General features: G+C 46.8%; 1 protein-coding gene across 4 annotated transcripts in view; it reads left to right on the top strand.

The window, feature by feature from the left end:
• Rfx4 (regulatory factor X4) overlaps positions 1 to 15,993 on the top strand; it is a 137,725-nt gene that overhangs the window by 96,916 nt on the left and 24,816 nt on the right. For all 4 annotated transcript variants that reach the window (XM_048418669.3, XM_048418667.3, XM_048418668.3 and 1 more), the window contains 3 exons: positions 2,862 to 3,006; positions 7,814 to 7,908; positions 8,301 to 8,418. In XM_048418669.3, coding sequence (XP_048274626.1) covers positions 2,862 to 3,006; positions 7,814 to 7,908; positions 8,301 to 8,418 — 358 coding nt within the window. The remainder of the gene's footprint in view (positions 1 to 2,861; positions 3,007 to 7,813; positions 7,909 to 8,300; positions 8,419 to 15,993) is intronic.

The raw sequence follows: 15,993 nt of genomic DNA on the forward strand, positions 1-15,993 counted from the left end.
CAGGTGTGGCAAAGATAGCCCCTGGGGACAATCCAACGGATGACTGGAACGCAGGGAAGAATGGGGTTATTAGAAATACAAAGACGCATGTCTTGTCCTGTATTTCTGAGAGTTTGTGCCAGCTGCACTCTCTTGCTCCCTTTTACTTGGAAAAGGGAATCTTAGACCTACCTGGAAACAAGCACATGCTTTTGATGTTTTCCTCTGGGGCTTGGGTACTTTAGGAAGGATGTTGCCCCTTTAATGCACTTATAGACCTCTGTTCCCATGCTTACACTCACATTGGGACGCGCGCGCGCGCGTGCACGCGTACATGCATGCATGTGTATATCTACATTCACAAACATGCACATGCACACATACACACCCCCACACACCTTCTCCACCTTGCTAACACAGAGCATGGAGCTTGGTCACTAAATACCACCTTTCTAACCTCACTAGACAGCTGCTCCCAGACACATTCCTGGACCAGCCAGAACTCTGGACTGGGGTTAATTCTGGGAATGAAAAACAATGGTACATTTGAGCTCATAAGCCAATGAGCTTTCCTTAAACACCCACACAGAACAAGTCAAATTAAGCAAGCCCCAAGAAGACACTCCTCTATACATCAGTCTCTCTGTGATACTCTAATAGGCAGGCCACTCAGCGCTCCCCTTAACCTCCCATTTCAGGAAATCTCTGGAGTGTATGTTGCATGCATACACTGTGCTAAGTGGTACCTGTCTTCATCAGGAAAACCAGTCAATGGATGAATGAATGAATAAACAAATAAGCATATAAGAAGAAAATGGGATAGAAATCAGGGGAAAGTACAGAACATCAAGTATTTAATGGGATAAAGTGGTGGGAGGAGAAGGTTTCAGTCTATGGGAACACAGCATGGGAAGGTTCCAAAGTGTCAGCCCAGTCCACGCAAAGCAAACCGACCTCAGCCATGACGCTGTGTCCATGGAGCCTTGCTTCCAGTCTGTGCGCTACACTTAACAGCCATCACGAGGGACACCAAGAGGCAGGTACCACTGTGTCTCCTCTTCACAGACGGTGAGCCCAGGGGGACAAGCAGCAGAGCTGGGGTACGATGTAGGTGTGCCCGAATCCAGAGCTCCTGACCTTCACAGAACTGAAGAAGCTCAGACACTCTGGTGTCTCTGACCTTCAGAGAGGGCTACAGGTGTTCCAGTGGACTTGACCGCACGTGAACAGAGGCGGGCAAGGCGATAGTTACCTCTGCCCAGAAGTTGACAGGCATTAGGGCTAGAGACCAAGGATGTCCTTGTATGTTTTTAGTTTTTACAAAAAGTTTATTAAAAGATGTTTTACAAATATGTGAGTAAAAGAAGTAGCCTAGATGTCCTCTCCTTTGTTTTCATTAGTGTTGGTCTAGCATGTGAATTTCAGTTCATTAGCAACAGTTTGCTGGGGAAGCTATAGTTTTAAAAGACACACACATACACACACACACCTACCTGTGTCTTGATGTCTACTAATTTTCTACCTTATTCACATTTTTTTCACTCTCCTAATTATATGAAAACAAACACAAAGAAGAAGAACCCAAAATGCTAATGATACATTTTTTCTTTTTTATTGATTTTTATTGAGCTCTACATTTTTCTCTGCTCCCCTCCATCTCTCCCCTTCCCTCAACCCTCTCCCAAGGTCCCCGTGCTCCCAATTTACTCAGGAGATCTTGTCTTTTTCTACTTCCCATGTAGATTACATCTATGTATGTCTCTTTTAGAGTCCTCATTGTTGTCTAGGTTCTCTGGGATTGTGATTTGTAGGCTGGTTTTCTTTGCTTTATGTCTAAAAACCACTTTATGAGTGAGTACATATGATAATTGTCTTTCTGGGTCTGGGTTACCTCACTCAATATGATGTTTTCTAGCTCCATTCTTTTGCCTGCAAAATTCAAGATGTCATTATTTTTTTCTGCTGTACTTCATTGTGTAAATGTACCACATTTTCCTTATCCATTCTTCAGTCAAGGAACATTTAGGTTGTTTTCAGGTTCTGGCTATGACAAACAATGCTGCTATGAACATAGTTGAGCACATGTCCCTGTGGTATGATTGAGCATCCTTTTGATATATACCCAAAAGTGGTATTGCTGGGTCTTGAGGAAGGCTTTTTCCTAATTTTCTGAGAAATCACCACACTGACATCCAAAGTGGCTGTACCAGTTTGCATTCCCACCAGCAATGCAGAAGTGTTCCCTTTCCCCCTCATAAGTTATCTTCAGCATAAGTTGTCATCAGTGTTTTTGATCATGGCCATTCTTACAGGTGTGAGATGGAATCTCACAGTTGTTTTGATTTGCATTTCTCTGATGACTAAGGATGTTGAACATTTCCTTAAGTGTCTTTTAGCCATTTTAGACTCCTCTGTTGAGAGTTCTCTGATTAGGTCTGTACCCCATTTTTTATTGGATTATTTGTTCTTTTGATGACCAATTTCTTGAGTTCTTTGTATCTCTTGGAAACCAGCCCTCAGCCAAGGTAGGGTTAGTGAAGATCTTTTCCCATTCTGTAGACTGTCATTTTGTCTTATTGACCATGTCCTTTGATTTATAGAAGCGTCTCAGTTTCAGGAGGTCCCATTTACTAATTGTTTCTCTCAGTGTCTGTGCTACTGGGGTTATTTATATTTAGGAAGTGGTCTCCTGTGTCTCGGGAAGAAAAAGTGTCTCTCTGAATTTTCTGAATCATGGTATCACCATTGTTTCCTGAGATTGAGTTTCCCTGGATTTCCGAGTAGCCTACAAAATGTGATAAGCATGCCCACTCAGAAGGCACACAGGGGACAGAGAGGCGGGCTTTTAACTGGGAGCTCACGACTGTTGGATTGGATTACAGGCATCTCGGACGGTGATCCACAGCGCGGACATCACGTTCCAGATGCTGGAGGACTGGAGGAACGTGGACCTGAACAGCATCACCAAGCAGACTCTCTACACCATGGAGGACTCCCGAGATGAGCACCGCAGACTCATCATTCAGTGTAAGGTGTCCCCGGGGACTGCAGTCCTTCTGTTCCTGTTTTTAAAAGAAAAAGGGAAAAAAGTATCTTGATAAATATTCAAGTGGTATTCCCACCCTGCCCCCTTCCCTGGGTCCCATTCTTCCCATTGTTCCTGTTAAATGGGTCGGCCCAGACAGGAGGGCTAATTTACTTAAGAGGATATGTGTCAACATGGCTGATGCCATTGGGCAGCACACAGTGTCATACAAAGGACCCTGCATGTGACCCTGAATGCCATGCATACCTCCAAGGCAGTGACAGCAAGGCTGGGAGCTGAAATGTACGGCCTGCCTTGGTGTATGTCGGTATAGAGCCAGCTGGACAATCTGCCTGTGTGTCAGTGACCATGTGACAGCGAAGGTCACGTGACCATGAGCCGCTCCCCCCAGTTCCCTCCCCCCCCCCCCCGCACCACACACACACACACACACACACACACACACACTAGCGGGTGACCCTTTCAGGCACACTGAAGTTTGAGAAGACGTGAATGGGTGGCAAGTTGCTTCTGTGAACATGCGTTCATGGTCGTATGGACAAGGACTTCCTCCAGTACAGGCAGCCCCAATGTGGGTGAGGTGTTTGCTCCCAAGAGTAAAATAACACAGGGGACACCACCTTAGATTCTTCCGTTCCTCCTCTGAGCCTTGACCCAGCTGACTGCTCAGGACATGCCTCACTTTCACCAGCCTTCCTTTCCTCAGAAGGGCAGCAGGGTGCACACTCTCAGGTAGTCAGTGCCCCTCAGAGGTTCCAGGGAGGGTGGTGCCGAAGGCAGACGGTCCAAGACCCATCTCTCCTGTGTGGGATAAATTACGTCGCCACTCCAGTGCCCACCAGGAGGAGGGGTCTTCAGAAAAGCCCAGACCTCTTGAGTTAGAGTCTGATCCTCCACACTGTTGTCCTGGGGACCCCGGTCTTCTGCCGACTGGTCTAAGCCTGGGCTGTTTATGATCCAACATTCTCTGAGATTCCCTATTAGAGGGCGCTTCCTTTCAGGGCCTCTCAAAGGCAAGCAGAGCCCAAATATCTGAACCTGTGGCCTCCATTGGACTTTCTTCCTGGGTTTAGACCCCAGCCTTAACCCGGGTTCTTAGTCCTTCTCCCGCACAATGCCCACTTGTCTGCTGCTGTATCTTAGGGGAAACCGCCGAGATAATAATGCAGTTTATCAGACGCCTGTTCCCTGCCAAGTGCTCTATCAAACCCACTGTGTGTGATGTCATCAATTCCGCTTCACAGCCACATGGGGGACAGTCGCCTGTCACTCCCATTTTACATCTGAGAAAACTCAGCTCCGGAGAGTTGAAGGGGCTTCCCCAGGGTCGTCTGGTCACCAAGTGGCGGTGCTAGGCCTCAAACCTGCACCTTGTGCCATCTCCAGCCCAGGGCAGCTCCTCTGGGAAAGAGCAGAGGGGACCAAAATTGTAACGTGGGGCTGAGCTCAGGAGGGTACAGGGTCTTCCTGAGCACTTTCTGTTGGGATTCTTTTCTGATTGCTTTCATCGTGTGTGCATGTGCGTGTGTGTGTGTGTGTAGCTGCACCTATGCCACAGCATAGGTCAGAGGACAACCTCAACCTTCACCTTTCACCTTGTCTGAGATGGTCTCTTGTCCGTCACTGCCTACGCCAGGTGTTCTGCTTAGGGTCGCCATTGCTATGATGAAACACCGTGACCAAGGCAACCTGGGGAGTAAAGGGTTTCTTTAGCTTACATTTTCACACTGTAGCCCATCACTGAATGTAGCCTGGACAGGAACTCAAGTGGGCAGGAACCTGGAGGCAGAGCTGATACAAAAGCCACAGAGGAACGCTGCTTAGTGACTTGTTCCCTGTGACTTGCTCAGTCTGCTTTCTTATAGAACCCAGGACTCCCATCAGTAGCACCACCCACGATAGGCTGGGCCCTCCCCCATTAATCACTAAGAAGATACCATACAACCCGGATCTTCTGGAGGCTTTTTCTCAGTTGAGGCTCCCTCCTCTCGGATGACTTTCGCTTGTGTCAAGCTGACATAAAACCAGCCAGCACACCAAGGCAGCTGACTTTTAAGCTCCTGGGAAGTCTCCTGTCTCTGCACTGAAATTGTAGCTGTATGTTGCTCAGCACACATCTGTTCATTAAATGTGAGTTCTGGGGATCCAGACCCACACCCTCAAACTCCACCCACTGAACCATCTCCCCAGCTTTCAGGCCCAATTCTGGCTCTCTTTCCCCCTTGTCAGCTCGATCAAAAGAAACCCTGTTCCTAAGCACCCTAACAGCCAATGGGGAACCCTGGTCACTATGTCTCAGGCCTCCCAATGAGCCAGGCATGGAACTAGCATCCGGTAACCCCGCTTCTCAGTTTTTACCACTCACAGTTCTATACTGACCTCCCTCTCCCTTAGAACCTCTTGTGGGAAGGAAAATGTGAAGCAGGCTTAGGGAAAAAACAGTCAGCAGAGCTGGTGGAGGGGACCAGGCTGAGCCTGTGCTGCAGCGGCACGTACGACAGTGCTGCCTCCGTCTGCACTTTAGGTTCCTTTAGGTGCAGGGAGGATGGTGTCGTTTGAAGCTGGAATTACACGGCGATTCTGGTCCTCACTGCATGTCTGTGCTGGATCAGGCACTTGTGAACAGCTGGTCACCTACAACTGTACTACCTTGGTAAAGAGGATGGTACTATGTGATGCAATGCCAGAAAGAGCGTTTGAGCCAGGGTGCCAAGCCTAAGGCGGATGGCCGGGACATAGGTGTCATACCTGTACCTCCCAGTAGACAGGAGCAGAGTTCATGAAGCACACAATGCAGTGGTCCCAGAAGTCAGTCTGAGCAGGGTGGAGGCACCTGCGTGCTGCACTTCACTCTGGTTCCGACCAGCTGACATCTGCAGATTCTTGTTGTCACGGTCACCTTTGCATCTGTGACGTGGAGCCTGAGCAGAGATGCTTGGCTCACTTTAGCTCACACATGTCTGGTCTTTGAGCAAACCGCTAGAATGAGTGTTAAGGGCTGCCTTAGGAAAGGGAGGGGCTGCTTGCCCAAAAGACCTTGCTGGAACCTTGGTTCTGGTGCATGGAGATCATGGTTTCTCGTTCCGTACAATGAGAATAATGCAGAGGGATTAAACAGGACGACACACTGCATGCAGGCTTGGTGCACAGTGGAGTGCTCCCGACGGCACTGGTCATGCTGGAGTGCTCCCAACGGCACTGGTCATGGTGGGGTGCTCCTGACAGCACTGGTCACGGTGGAGTGCTCCCTACAGCACTGGTCATGGTGGGGTGCTCCCGACGGCGCTGGTTAGGAGGCAGCCACACAGACAGCGCTCTTTGGAATCGTACCTGCTGCTCACCAGCTGTGAAACATTTGGCAGTCCCTCATCCTGAAGCGCCTCGGTTTCTATACTTGCAGGTGGGAAGAAAGAGAGCACTTCCTCCTTGGGTTGTCCATCTTTTCACTCAGTAACCAGCTGCACCTCTACTCTGTGCCAGGCAGTCCTGAGCTCTGGGGTCATGACATTAACACTTGAGGGTCTGTCTTAAGGTTAATTGGCTGCTGTGCCCATAGAAGTCACTGAAGAGACTGCCTGGCACTTAGTGAGTTCTCAAGAAGGTCAATTGTTGCCATCTTTACTGTACAACCATTTTTATCACCACTGGCAAACAAAGCGTAGTTGTCCGACACAGAGAAAGAGCCCCAAAGAGACACATCTGTGGCTCTTCGGTTCTGCCATGCCACTCCAGGTCATGACGGCAGGAGCTTGAGGTGATCCAGGGTCAAGAGGCAGACCGTGAGGAATGCTTGTGTTCAGCCTGTGTTCTCCTTTTCGTTCAGCTCAGGACCCCGGCCCGTGGAATGGCACTACCCAGGGTTGAGGCAGCTAGCCCAAGCTAGGCAAGCCCTCATGGCAGGCCCAGAGCCCTGTGTCCTAGGTTGTTCTCCGTTCTGTCATGGTGACAATATTAGCCGTCACACCTCGTCTGTAATCTGAGAAAGATCAATGTCTTCTAAAGCCCATCTTTATGCTAATTATGGGGACTGTTTGTCTTGCAGAGAGTTATCAAACAAGCAAAACAGAGCGAACTGGCTGGCCTTCTCACGTGGGAAAAATTGCTCAGATGCGTGGAAACGAAAAATGTACAGCTCTTGAACTGTGGTTTTATTTATTTAGCTCCATGTCTGAAAACCACACAGAAAATCCTCACTAGGGAGATGGTTGAAATGTGCCTGTTTCCCATGGAGCTTCACGGATTCCCACGCACTTCCACGCTTACCTTTCCTAGCCTGAAGCTGAAGACTGGGCAGCAAAGGGAACAGATGGTGTCCTTTGATTAGCATGCATTAAGTACACATGCCTAGCACTGAGAGCCTGGGCAAGCTACTTACACAGTGTAGCTGTGGTCCAGAAACACTGAGGTCACTGCTCATGTCTATCCCTGGATAGACAGCAAGAGATGGCAATGCCCTGACCTAATGGTTAAGCAAGGCTTTCCAGGATAACAGCTGTAGCACAGATAATGCACTGCGCAGTGACATTAGAGAAGATCCAACAAGGAGACTTGACACCTGACTAGCTGTTGGCCAGTGCTATTAATGGTATAATAAAGGCAGTAAGGGGCTATGAGGGGTATGGGACAGGGGTGACTTGTCTGCTGGCAAGGGGCAGGAGGAGGGCTGGAAGGATTTCATCTCAGCTGGGTCATGAAGAACCGTGCAGTCCAGCCCTCTGTGCCTTTAAGGATGTACCTCTGTGGAACTGCAGTTTGAGTAAGGTGTCTGGGGTTCTGCTTTGTTTACAGTGTACCAGGAGTTTGACCACCTGTTGGAGGAGCAGTCGCCTATCGAGTCTTACATAGAATGGCTGGACACCATGGTAGACCGATGCGTTGTGAAGGTTGGTAGGCAGAAGGGAAGGGGCAGCCATGGTTCCTGCAGATGGTTGGTTGTCTCGGAAACCCAGAGTGAGCTATCTGGTGTTCCTCAGCATCCATAGCGCTCTGGGGTTGCAGGGAGGAGCCCTGGTCCCAACCCTGGGAGGTGGAGGGGACAGAGACAGGACTCTGACTGTCCCTGATTGACCCAGGTTTGCATCCCTTACTTGTCCCTGGCATAACGCTTTGGCACCAGCTTCTATTGAGTGTGTTTATGCTGCTAAAACCAAAAGACAAAAGAAAAAAAATCACTGCTTCACAGGCTTGAACTTGAAGGCTTACAGGCCTTCCCTCGTTTTTCAGAGCCAGCAGTGAATGCGGAACTGAAGTATTAAAACTGTTCACTTGCTTGTAGGTGGCTGCCAAGAGACAGGGGTCCCTGAAGAAAGTAGCACAGCAGTTCCTGCTGATGTGGTCTTGCTTTGGTACCAGGGTGATCCGGGACATGACCCTGCACAGTGCTCCCAGCTTCGGTAAGGCATCCAGTGTCACACACACACAATGTCCAGCCGCTTTTCTGTGCACTGAGTCCACCTCTTTGGAGTCAGTCACAGTCCCACCTGCTGTCTCTGAGGTCACGAGGACGGCGGCATGAAGGCATCTGTTGGGAGTGGGAAATAACTCTGCTAGGTCCTTCAGAAAACAAGAGGGCACTGAACGCTCAAGGGGAAATAGGAAGCAGCCATGTGAAAATGAGAGGTTTGCTGACAAAGAGACCTGCCAGCATTTAGGGAGGTATGGGAGGCAGCAGCCAAGCACCCTTCATTACCTGCCCCCAGTGTCTACCTGTGGCACGGTTAATAAAAACCCAGAGACAGAAATTGGGGTTCAGTCTGAAGGTCAGAAAAGCAAAGTAGTCAGCCACTGACTCTTACCTCTACCTCAGTCTGAAATGGCAAGCCAGCCTCCAGGGATCTCAGAATGAGACTGAACTGAGAGCTGCCTCCTCCCATCTTATATTCCTCTCCAGGGCTCAGGGCGCACACCACCACTGCCCGGTTTTTATTGCAAACTAGTGTGGCTACTGGGATTAAAGGTGTGTATCTGTAAGACTGACCAGGGTGGCTGTTTTACTCTCTGATCTTCAGGCAAGCTTTATTTATTAAAATGAAATATCACTACACTTGCCACTTCTGTACGGCGATCTGTAGAGTTCCACAGATGTGGGCACAGATGGGCCTCTGAATTTAAGCCTTTGCAAACGACCTGGCTGACACCCAGGGCTATTTCCTGCTGATTTTTATTTACATTTTTCCATTTGTCAAATGATTGACTTTTGATGTTTTGATCAATATGTCTTCAGATGTGCACTCTGGCCTACTCTATAGAAGAAGGCTTTTGCACACCCCATTTGTTTTCTGGATCCCTTGGATCACCCCCAACTCCTCACTTACTGCTCCCCACTGGAGCTCTGTCTCCGGGACCTGTCTCTGCAGACAGAAACCTGGTCCCCAACTGGGTGATGATGTTACGCTTCCTGCAGAGAGGCTGTGTGTCTGGGTCTAGTTGGTCCATAGCAAGAGAGGTGGGACCTGGAAAGATGGTATCTAGATTTCAAAATTCCAAAACACTGGCCGCCTCTGTTGTCCGGTGTACAAGGGGTGTTTGGTAAAGTTTCTGGTTAATCTTCCATGCTGTCTTACTCTACAAAGATGGTGCAATTTTGTGTCTCATAATTTCAGATTAAGCCAATCAACTCTCAGCTTTGTCTGGGTTTTAATTTGACACTTTTCTGTCTAACTTCACGGACTCGTCAGCATTTCCCAGTTGTGTCATACGGTGAAGTGCCAGTGTGGTAGAGCACAGGAGGGTTGGTCGGGACCTGCTGCCATCTCTTTGTTCTTTAGTCAAGAGTAGAGCCACTCAGATATTTTGCTGGCAATTTCTTTCACTGCAGCCCTGGGGTTCTCGGCCTGCCCACGCTTCAGCTGCAGGGGGACTCTCTTTGAGCAGAGCGGGCGTGGACATGCACTGATGACTGCTGCCTGGGGCAGTGCCTTCAGAGGTGGTGTGTTGATGACTTCCAGTCCGCGGTGGTGAGAGCTAGCACATGTCATCTGTAGCTCTGAAAAGGTTATTTGTGGGTAGCTGCTCTTGCTTAAGCAATCAAAGATTCAACCTTTTCCACACAAACACATCCATGTGTACGGAGAAGTGGGGAACCTCTGCTCCTTGTCTTATCACTTATTCTTCCCTTTGCTGACCCGTGGAGTAAGCATCCCCGGCCACCTCTCAGCATGCAGGAGTGGCGGTTTCCTTGGCGTTACTGTTTGCAGTTCAATTGTTTAGGCTATGTTAATAAGCAATGTAAAAATGGAAGCCTCGACAGAGCAAGTGTGGTTATTAGTGCCTTAAATTTTTTCCTGGGGTGTATGAGTCATTAAAATTAGTGAGTTTATTTCTTTTCCAATTACACTATTTTAGGATGTGATGGAAAGTGGGGTAAACAACATATATCTAATATATATTAACTTAAATACACACACACACACATATATATATTCTTCTCAGCCCTGAGTAGGTTGAAACAATGCTGGCCTCCAAGTCCATTCAGCCAACTCTGGAACGGTTCGGCTCATCTGACTCATTGTTGAGTTTTGCAGTTTGGGGCGACAGGCAAGTTGAAAGAATGTGTGGCAGACAAAAGCCCCACTCCCCCTTTCTGCCTCTATATGTCAAAGACCCAGTTGGTGGCTGTGTTTGGGTCATGTGTTCGCTGTATGAAAACAGCTAATTAGGAAAAAGAGCCCTCTGTTCCCCGGCCCCCTCCCCCTGCTGCAGGGACCAGTTCTGTGTAACTCCGGCATGGCCCTCAGCGTGGGGAATGGTGTGGAGTTTGTACAAGTGCCCAGCTCGGCAGGATGGCCATTACAATGATCTTGTGGAATACCTCTAAGGACCCTGACGGACTCTCTCTCCTCTCAGAACAACCCTCTGAAAGGTAGTTGATGCCTTCCTTCTCCTCGATTGCTTTGCAGTTTTGTATCCATGATTCCTTTTAGCCAAGTCTATGCTTTGATCTAAAGCAGCCAGACTTTCTGTTGTAAACAGTGTCTCTAGAAGTTTGCAGAGGTAACAGGTGACAAGCTCTGGTCCCAGTGATGTTGAGCAAATTAAAGCTTCTGTCCAAAACAAAACAAAACAACAACAATACCCACTCCATTTCGGTTGGCTGATCTGATTCCAGCTCAGGGACTCCTGAGTCTCTGGCCAGCACAGCGGCCTTCACAACCACTGCTGTGGATTTCCACCAAATGCCCATTTATTTCACTGCTGTGGGTGTCTAGGAGGCAACGGCAGTTCCAGAGCGAGACTGTCTGCAAAGCCCAGCGTTACAGCGGATGGGGCAGGGCTACACACCCTCCCACACGTCACTTTTCCTCACGATGGCTTTGTGGTCCGGCACCAAAGGTCCCCCTCCTGGGTTGGGGCTGGAAGGCCCCGTGGGCATCTGTCATGGAGCGGCTCCCAGACCTGGTAGCTGTGATGGAATCTTCTAAACTACCTCTCCACGTAGACTCAGGCGCCCTGGCTCCCGTTACCCAGAACCTGCTCAACAGGAGACCCTGATGTCACTCGCATTGCTTAGTAGGGGGTGGGGAATGAAAGCATGACGCTTCTTCTCCACCCTCCCCACCCCTGTCCGGGCCCAGAGAGAAGGAGGACTTGCATAAGAGACTGAGTTCTTCCAGGGGCAAGGCACCCTTCTCCCCTCGTGTGTGCTCTTTCCATAAGCTGTCCTGCCCCACCTGCTGTTCTCAGTTCAGTGCCAGTGGGAACTGCGGACCAGTGTTTATGGAGGGCCTAGCAGACTTTATGTTATCATTTTCTTCCTATTACTGCCTTGAGTGTGTCAGATAAGAAAGCCGAGGTGGAACTTAATAAGGATTTCCTAGAATTAGACATGTACTAAGGCAACAGAAGCCAATAATAATTATTTTAACAAATATTTAGCAAAAATATAAGATCACCTATTTCTCACTTTAACTTTGCAAGGCAGATGAACCCACAGGGTAGGAGGGGAGCCTGTGGAATTTCTTTGCCCAAGATCAAGGAGGTGGACAGGCAGAGCTCTGGTTCAAAACCCACCCACCTGACCACACTCACTCTGTCCCTACGGTCTCTGGGCTCAGGTGAAGGGTGCAAAAGGACTAGACAACTTTATTTTATCCACACGGATGGTTTTAAATTTATGGATTAAGATTTTTTTTAAGATTTAAATGATGAGAGAAAAGAATTGTTAGACTGTTGGAAATGCTAACAGATGCCAGCCAGCAATGGAATAATATCTCGTAAGTGCTGAGAACAAAAATTATTAACTTACTCAAGAGTAAGGGCAACAGGAAATCATATTCAGTTATATAAAGACCAGGAGAATTTGGCATCCACATATACACATCCAAAAGCAAGTTCTGCTAAAGGATACGCTTCAGCAAGAAGAGAAACAAAACCACGAATACTCTGGCTCACAAGAAACAGTGATCATTGGGCTGGAGAGATGGCTCAGAGGTTAAGAGCACTGACTGCTCTTCCAGAGGTCCTGAGTTCAATTCCCAGCAACTACATGGTGGCTCACAACCATCAGTAATGAGATCTGGTGCCCTCTTCTGGCCAGCAAGCATACAGACAGACAGAACACTGTATACATAATAAGTAAATAAATCTTTAAAGAAAAAGAAAAAGAAAAAGAAAAGAAACAGCGATTATCTGATTATTACTGCTAGTAACAAACCGCCCAAAGCCACGAGGCCTGAAAAAACCATTTCGTCATCCGGACAGATTCTTGTGATCAGTACCTATGGTGATGCAGGTCTGTATGTGACCATCCACGGGTGAAGGTTGCAGACACAGGGTAAGTTCCTTCATACTCTGTTTGTTCAAGAGTTGCAGGCCTCCCCTCTCCTAATCTTTAATGCAAAGACTGTACGTGTTATATACATATTATCAGAAATCTTGAAAGAATGTAAAAAAAAAAAACAGCGCGTTATGAGAGGTTTGGCTTCCTCCTCTGGCTGAATGGTTTAACTTAGCCACCAGGAAGTGTTAGAAGAAGACACTTTGATATTTATGTTTTAAATACCCCGGAGTGAGATCACCTCCAACCAACAACAAAGTCAAGGGAATGATGCCGGAGCCACTCTAGGAGAAGTGTGACCACAGGATAAGCTCTTCATGGCGAGGCACCCCACACACACTCTCGGTGATCACTGTTTCCCTGGTAATGTTTTAGATTTCTAAATAGTGTGCTCCTGCTGCTGTCTCTCCATTTGTCACCGTGACTTTGTTTTCTCACTGTGTTTGTGGCTCAGTTGGTGGAACTGCAGCCATGCTAGGATTTTAAACTTATGTTTAATGAATCCCATAAGCAAAGTTAAAACATTTCTAAAAAGGACATGGGAGAAAGGGAGATGTTTTGTAATGGATATAATTATCAAATGATTAAAATCCAGAATGCATTGCAATCACTCTAAATAAGCTACCTACCTACCTATCTATCTATCATCTATCTGTCTATCTGTCTGTCTGTGGGGGGCACAGGCACATGTGGAGGTCAGAGGACGATTTGTGGGGTTGGTTCTCTCCTTCCACCATGTCGTCCCAAGGAAAGAACTTCAGCTGTCAAGGTCACTGAAACACCCTTACCCACTAAGATATCCCTCTGGTAGTTAAATAATTATTTTTTTCAAGAAAATACACCAGTATGAAAATAAGCAACAAATACAAACAGCAAGGTACAAAAGAGGAAGTTCTAGTGAACAGTAAGTACATGAAAATTTGCATGTCTTTATAGTAATGAAGCTCCTGAAAGTTCACACCCTCTCTGCCAGCACCTCACATGGCTCTGGTAAGAGTGTAAACCATTCTGGTGGCGGTTTGGCACTACCTCTTAAGACTGAAGGGGCAGGTGTTCTTGGATTCTGTTGCTTAGACTTTTAGACCTGGATAGTAGAGGGCAGATTCAAAAATAGTCATTGTAGCCAGTTTTTTGTTTGTTTTAGATGTTAACTTGTCTTTATTTACAAATTTTCACATACAGCAATCCCCAGAGACACCACAAAAACCTATTAGAATTAATTGTATGTATTGAGGAAAGTCAAAGCATGCAAAACATTACAAAACAGTAGCATTTCTATATCTTGGCAAATGAAACATGCTAAAATCCATTAAATCATGCATTTTAAATGTGTGGATTGTTTGAAATATGAACTATATCACAGTGAAAGTGGTATAAAATTTTAGTTTCCATCCTTCAGATTGTAGCATGTATTTGACTTATCGCCTCTCACCATAAGTGAGTCTTTATCATCTTGAACCATGGAACAACTGCATAGCTCCCTTTGTTCTTCTTCACATTGCTATGCTGCCAATGTCCATATTGAATTCTTTAAATACTTTTTTAATCTTACCCTGAGATTTGAAATCCTATGGATGGGCCCTTGGGGAAAAATTTACAACTGCTATTCAGCTAAAGGAGCACAGCAATAAAATGAGTTCTGTGACTTTGTATAACGGATACTGATAGGACAATGCATTGCTCAGCCCTCACCAGAGAAGCTTCTTCCCGCAGGTGATGGGAACTGACAGAGACCCACAGCTAGACAAGGTGTAGAGAGAGCGAATTTAGAATACTTAGTCCTAAATGAGATGTCTTTATCCAACTCTGGTCCTCAGAGCTCAGCCATCTACATAGAAGAGGAAAGAGAAAGATTGTAAAAGCCGGAGGTCTTGACTGACTCCGCAGGAAAGCGTCCTCCAGACACGGCAGGACTGAAACACGAGCTCACAGAGATTGTGAGCACAGACCCAAGCCTGGCAAAATCCCCAGCCCTGAGAAGGGGAAGTGGACACCGAGTCCTACCCATAACCGAGAAATATTTTTGATTGATATCTGTCAGAAAAGAGAAAAACAGTTTTCTCTGGTAGCATGTCACTGTGTGCATCAACCATGCTGCAGGACAGGCCCCATGAAACGGACCCCCGTATTTTTGTATGCTTTTGCTTTGCTTGTCTTTTTTTCCTTACATTGAGCTGTAAGGAATTTTTCTTACACTATTTTTTATATATATTCCAATATATGGAGTGTATTTTTCTCCACTCTTCTCTCTCCTCCCTCCCCTTCTGCCTTCTCCCATGGTCCCCATGCTCCCAATTTACTAAAGAGATCTTGTCTATTTCTACTTCCCATGTAGACTAAATCCATGTATGTCTCTCTTAGGGTCCTCTTTGTTGTCTAGGTTCTCTGGGATTGTGGTTTGTAGGCTGGTTTTTCTTTTATGTTTAAAAATCACTTATGAGTGAGTACATATGATATTTGTCTTCCTGGGTCTGGGTGACCTCACTCAATATGATGTTTTCTAGCTCCATCCATTTGTCCACAACTTTCAAGATATCATTAGTTGTTCTGCCATGCAGTACTCCATTGTGTAAATGTACCACATCTTTATCCCGTCTTCGGTCGAGGGCCATTTAGATTGTTTCCAGGTTCTGGCTATGACAAACAATGCTGCTATGAACATAGTTGAGCACATGTCTCTGTGGTATGATTGAGCATCTTTTGGGTATATACCCAAAAGTGGTATTATTTGGTCTTGAGGAAGGTTGTTTTCTAATTTTTTTAAGAAATCACCACACTGACATCCAAAGGGGCTGTACCAGCTTGCATTCCCACCAGCAATGCAGGATTGTTCCCTTTTCCCCACAACCTCTCCAGCATAAGTTGTCATCAGTGTTATTGATCTTGGCCATTCTTACAGGTGTAAGGTGGAATCTCAGAGTTGTTTTGATTTGCATTTCTCCGATGACTAAGGATGTTGAGCATTTCCTTAAGTGTCTGTCAGTCATTTTAGATTCCTCTGTTGAGAGTTCTCTGTTTAGGTCTGTACTCCACTTTTTTTTTATTGGATTATGTGATCTTTTGGTGACCAATTTCTTGATTTCTTTGTATGTTTTGGAGATCAGTCTTCTGTCTGATGTGGGGTTAGTAAAGATCTTTTCCCATTCTGTAGGCTGTCATTTTGTCTTGTTGACCATATCCTTTGCTTTACAGA

This window comes from Myodes glareolus, chromosome 26 (genome assembly GCF_982192425.1).
Source record: "Myodes glareolus chromosome 26, mMyoGla1.1, whole genome shotgun sequence".
In the NCBI taxonomy this organism is placed as follows: domain Eukaryota; kingdom Metazoa; phylum Chordata; class Mammalia; order Rodentia; family Cricetidae; genus Myodes; species Myodes glareolus.